This window comes from Otolemur garnettii, unplaced genomic scaffold (genome assembly GCF_000181295.1).
Source record: "Otolemur garnettii isolate 467f Iridium unplaced genomic scaffold, OtoGar3 scaffold00104, whole genome shotgun sequence".
NCBI lineage: Eukaryota > Metazoa > Chordata > Mammalia > Primates > Galagidae > Otolemur > Otolemur garnettii.
The window spans coordinates 5765431-5770489 of record NW_003852499.1 but is presented as its reverse complement, the minus strand read 5'-3'; the positions used below and the strand labels follow the sequence as shown (position 1 = coordinate 5770489).

The window sequence follows — 5059 nt, the reverse complement described above, 5'->3', positions numbered from 1 at the left end:
AAAAAAAAAAAAAATGTTGTACTTTGAACAAGGAAAGGGGGTGGTGACAGATGGAATTGTGCATATGGAAGATGGATTGAGGCAAGAAGGAAAAAAGATAGATTTCCATGTTTAGGTCCAGGCTATGGGGAAAGGTGCCTTGTCTCCCTCCCTCACCAGTCAGGACAGAAAAGAGAGCCAATGGAGTGATCCAGCTGCAGGCAGGTTGTTAATGAAAGTTGCTGCCCTAGGAAGCCTCTCACCTTGCAGTTGACCAGAAGAGCTGGAATCTCTGTCCTGCTGGTTCTCCTGATCTCCTGGCCATGAACCAGGGCCTGCACCAGAGGAGACTCTCCCTGAAGCCGACTCTGGTTTCCCTCCACAAAGCGTCTCTGGATCACGCTGTGTGGCTGCTGGCTCAATCACCAAAAAAAAAAAAAAAAAAAGGCAGGCAGGTCTAAACCTAAGAGTCCAGTCTACTCAGCTACCCCCTCACTTAGCTATCCCATGATACCTTCCCTCCCCTCCCAGCCGCATCCCAGACCTGAACCTCAGTGAAAAAGAAGCAGAAGCTCATTCAAGTACCCCAGCAGATAATTAAAACACTGAGTCCCAATTTCAAACATGCCATTTTTCTGGGACCCAAATAGATTGCCCAGCAGTAAAGGAACGGAAAGAAAACCACCCATTCTAAGTTAGACTGACCTATTGACTAAATGGATATCTCAGAAACTAGTATTGACTAAATGGATATCTCAAAAACTAGTATTATAGTTGGGGAAAATATTGTCTCAAACCTATGACTTTTTTTCTTGACTAAGAGTTATGGGATTCCCCTCTCCCCTAATCCCCACATACTGTGGATTTCAGGGTTGACTGATGAAAAGATGTAATAAGTCTTCAGAGCTAGGGCGTCATCCTTGATCTCTCCTTCATCCTCAACCATCCCCACCTTGTTCAGTCACTTCCCCAATTTTTTGCCTCCTGTAGAGTCCATCCCTCTTTCTGTCACTGCCTGTATCTAGCCTCCCTATGTCACTGGAGCACCCTCCTAAATTCATAAGAACCTGCCTCCAGGCTTGTTGCCTTTCAAATACACCTTTGGGAAACCTCAGACTGACTTATCTAAAACTTTTTCTACCCAAAAGGGTGGTCCTCATATGAGCAGCTTTAACATCATTTAGAAGCCTGTTAAAAGTGCAGAATCTGGCTTGGCACCTATGGCTCACGTGGCTAAGGCGCCAGCCACATACACCTAAGGTGGTGGGTTCGGATCCAGCCTGGGCCTGCCAAACAACAATGATGGCTGCAACCAAAAAATAGCTGGGCATTGTGGTGGGCGCCTGTGGTCCCAGCTACTTGGGAGGTGAAGGCAGGAGACTCGCTCGAGCCCAGGAGTTGGAGGTGGTTGTGAGCTGTGATGCCACAGCACTCTAGCCAGGGGGACAGCTTGAGCCTCTGTCTCAAAAAAAAAAAAAGTGCAGAATCTTAGACCTACTGAATTAGAAGTTTCATTCGGACAAGCTCCCCACGTAATTTGTATGCACATTACAGTTCAAGAAGCACCAAAGTAAAACAAAACTAAACTGTTACTCCCCTGTTTAAAACATATAAAGGTCCCCTCTCCTTACATAATAGAGCCCAAACTTGAAGGTGTCTCACAGCCCTGACAACCTGGCCACTGCATCTTGTCCCCTAGTCCACTCATTGGCCCCAGTAACTACTACCAGGCTGATTTTGCCTACGTGCCTTCACCCTGGTATCCTTTTTTCTGTAACTCTTCTTCCTCACTCTTTTGTAGGCCAGCTGTATGGCTAGCTTAGCACACTTTATTTGGGGGAGATTTTAATTTTAAATTTGTGATTCGGTGTATATCCTGTAATTCCTGCAGGGTTTACCTCTTCAGGATCTCCCTCCATACATACCACACTGGGGTCTCTTCTAGTACTTCCCTTGGCCATGCTTCTCACCAATGTTTTGTTTTGTTTTTGGTATTAGAAACAGGGTCTTGGGCGGCACCTGTAGCTCAAAGAAGTAGGGTGCTGGCCCCACATACCAGAGGTGGCAGGTTCAAACCCAGCCCCAGCCAAAAATACAAAAAAAAGAAAGAAGGTCTTGGCCAGGTGTAGTGGCTCAGACCTGTAATCCTAGCACTCTGGGAGGCTGAGGCAGGTGGATAGCTTGATCTCAACAAGTTTGAGACCAGCCTGAGCAAAATTGAGACCCCCCCAATCTCTACTAAAAATAGAAAAACTGAGGCAAGAGGATTGCTTGAGCCTGAGTAGGAGGTTGCTGTGAGCTTTGAATCCATGACATTCTACCTAGGGCAACAGCTTGACACTTTGTCTCAAAAAAAAAAAAAAGAAAAGAAAACATTCTGATGCCGTAGGGCAGTGGCACCATCATAGTTACTGCATTCTTGGACTCCTGAGCTCAAGCGTTCCCCCTGCCTCAGGCTCCCAAGTAGCTAAGACTACTGTTGTACCACCATTCCTAGCTAATTCTTTTTATTTTTTGTAGAGTTGGGGCTCTTGATACTTTCACCATCTTGAACTCCTGGCCTCAAGCAATTCTCCTGCCTTGGCCTTCCATAATGTTAGGATTACAGGGTGAGCTACCACTGGCCTCTCACAATATTATTGTAGATTACACTCCCCCATTAGCCCAAAGAGCCCCTAAGGTTAGGTCTGTATCTCACTCATCTTTGTATGTATAGGCTCATGAGGGCCTATATCGTAGGCCCTCAATAAATGCTATGAAAGGACTGTACCCTCCCAGGCTCTACTTACTCCTCCACCTGCCCCTCCTCCCTAAGAGTCTGGATTGTTTTTATACCCTTGGCCTAATGAGGCCCTTGAGGTTGCTCCTGCAGCAAAGCTGCCAGCAGGAGACCCAGTACTAAGAAAAGTGCAGAGCTCTGGGAGTGGCCTGAAAGCAGGGCTCTTCAGTTCCCACCTCCAGCTTTCCCACGGTGGATACAGGCTTCAGGCCTCCTCCACTGTTCTGCAGTTTGCTCCAAGCTATCGTGAGAAGGGAGAGAATAGGGTCTCCCTAACTGTTGTATCTGTGTTCCCAAAGCCACGGTAACTGCTAGAGATTCATTTGGAGGATCCTGAGGCAGAAGGGAGAGGTAGGAAGCCCAGGTCTCGTATCAGAGGACTGGGCCTGCCACCCTGGGATGGCAATGTTCACAGTGCACCTTCCTCTGTCCTCAGCAGAGGTAGAGGCTACAGGGCTCTAGCCCCTGGAGCCTAAGATGCTGATTCCCTGTTCCATTCTTGTTTTTCAGCTGTGCTTGCTGTGTCAGAAAGGAGGAATAAGCCTATCACTTTTCCCCTTTAGGGGATGCTGGGGTGTGGCTATAGGATTGCCCTGCCTCTGAGCTGGGTTCCTGGAGGGGAAGCCCTGTCTGGAGAGGCGGTGGGCCTGGGTTGGCCTCCAGGTTCTCAGGGAGAAGCAGCTGCTGGGATGGCTTCAGGGTGCAGGCCCTGCCAAGTAGCTCTTAGACCCTCAACTAGGAGAGGAGCAAGGGACCAGAGTGTTCCCAAGCCCTTCTACAAAGGCCTTCCTCTCTTCTCAGGGTAAGAGGCTACATGTAATTCCATATTTTCTGGATCCTGCAGAGCTTACTTCATCTCTCAGGCTAACTGGAATACCAGCTGGAGGAATAACAATGGTATTAGTGCTTTCTGTTACCTAGGCCCTGTGTTGTAAGTATTTCATATATATTAGCTCATGTCAGCTTTCCCCACAACCCTGCAAGATAGATACTATTAATTTTATCCTCATTTAACAGATGGAGAAACTGAGGCAGAGACATGAAGTAACTTGCCCAAGTTACCAAGCCAAGATCTGATCCCAAGCAAAGTGTCTCCAAAGGCCCAGCTCTTAGCCACTGCCTGTCAGAGAGGGTGAAGGCAGGTGTGTTGTGCCCCTGACCCACCCAGCTCTTGGTTACTCCCTTACCCCATTCCTTCTGGAGGCAGAGCTGCTGAGGGAGGGAAAGGAGCCTGAAAGTGCCACTCCACCTAGGAGGGAAGGCAGGCACATTCAAGGATATAGGGGGAGAGCTGTGTGAAACCTTGATGCTCTGAAAAGAATGGAGACCCTCAATGATCTGACTCTGAGGGGAAAAGGCAAATAAATGGATTAACGGACCTGGAATGAGGAAGTAGTCACCCAGAGCAGGAAATTTACAACCTGAACTGTCAGGTTCTCCAGGCCCTCCCTGCCTTAACCGACTGCCCCAGAGGGTCCCTGGTCCCTGTAAGCCTCTACTCCCAGCATAGCTCCTCACCTGCCCTAAGCCTGGGGCTATCAGGAAAAGGTAGGGGAAGCTGAGCCAGGAGAATAGGGTCCCTCAGCTACCACAGCATGGGAACATCCCCAGTGAACCCAGTGAAGAGCCTGAGAGTGGCCATGGTGAAGCCCCTCAAGTTGGCAGGACCATCTCTCCCCATTTTAGCAAGGGAGGGGGCATCCGAAGCCTGAGGGTGCACACTATGTGGGTCCCACCCTGGCCTTGAGATCTGGGAATGGAGGGAAAAGGCAAGGGACTTTGGGCAGGAGAGAGGGCTGCCTTACCAAGTCCTTGGAGGTGCCGAGCCTCTTGAGGCTGTCCAGCGGGAGCAAGTCAGCCGAATCCTTGTGCAGGAACTGGGTGGCCTGTTTGAGCCGGCGCTGCTGGCTCAGGTGGGCTCCATCCCGAAGCTCTGCCTCCTGTCCCCTCCTGGTGTCTCCCTCATCTCTCCTGGCCTCCTGCCTGGTGCTCATGGCCCCTACAGTGATGAGCAGGCTGGGGGCTTTTGAAGGGGCCTCCCTTGCGCCCCCTCTGCTGCTTCCAGCCAGTCTCTAGTCCTGGGCTGCAGCTGTCCTGACCGGCGGGTCTCAGTGAGAGGAAAAGAGGAAATAAATAACGTGTAGGAACAGCCTCCTCAGGCGCCAATTTCCCAAGGTTGCTGTAGAGAGTGAGGCTCCAACTGGAAAAACCCAACCCCTAGAGGGGAGGGAGGGCTGGCAGAGCCTGCAGAGGCCAGGCTCAGTCGTAGCTTCAGTTCTGGGGTCCTGGTCAGAGCGCACC

General features: G+C 50.1%; 1 protein-coding gene across 1 annotated transcript in view; it reads right to left on the bottom strand.

The window, feature by feature from the left end:
* Positions 1 to 4752, bottom strand: part of NRIP2 (nuclear receptor interacting protein 2) — an 8835-nt gene extending 4083 nt beyond the window's left edge. Inside the window, exons 1-2 of the mRNA XM_003796436.3 lie at positions 4564 to 4752; positions 157 to 392 (exon numbers count right to left, since the gene is read on the bottom strand). Of these exons, the coding sequence (XP_003796484.1) occupies positions 157 to 392; positions 4564 to 4752 (425 nt within the window). The remainder of the gene's footprint in view (positions 1 to 156; positions 393 to 4563) is intronic.
* Between the last annotated feature and the right edge of the window lie 307 nt (positions 4753 to 5059).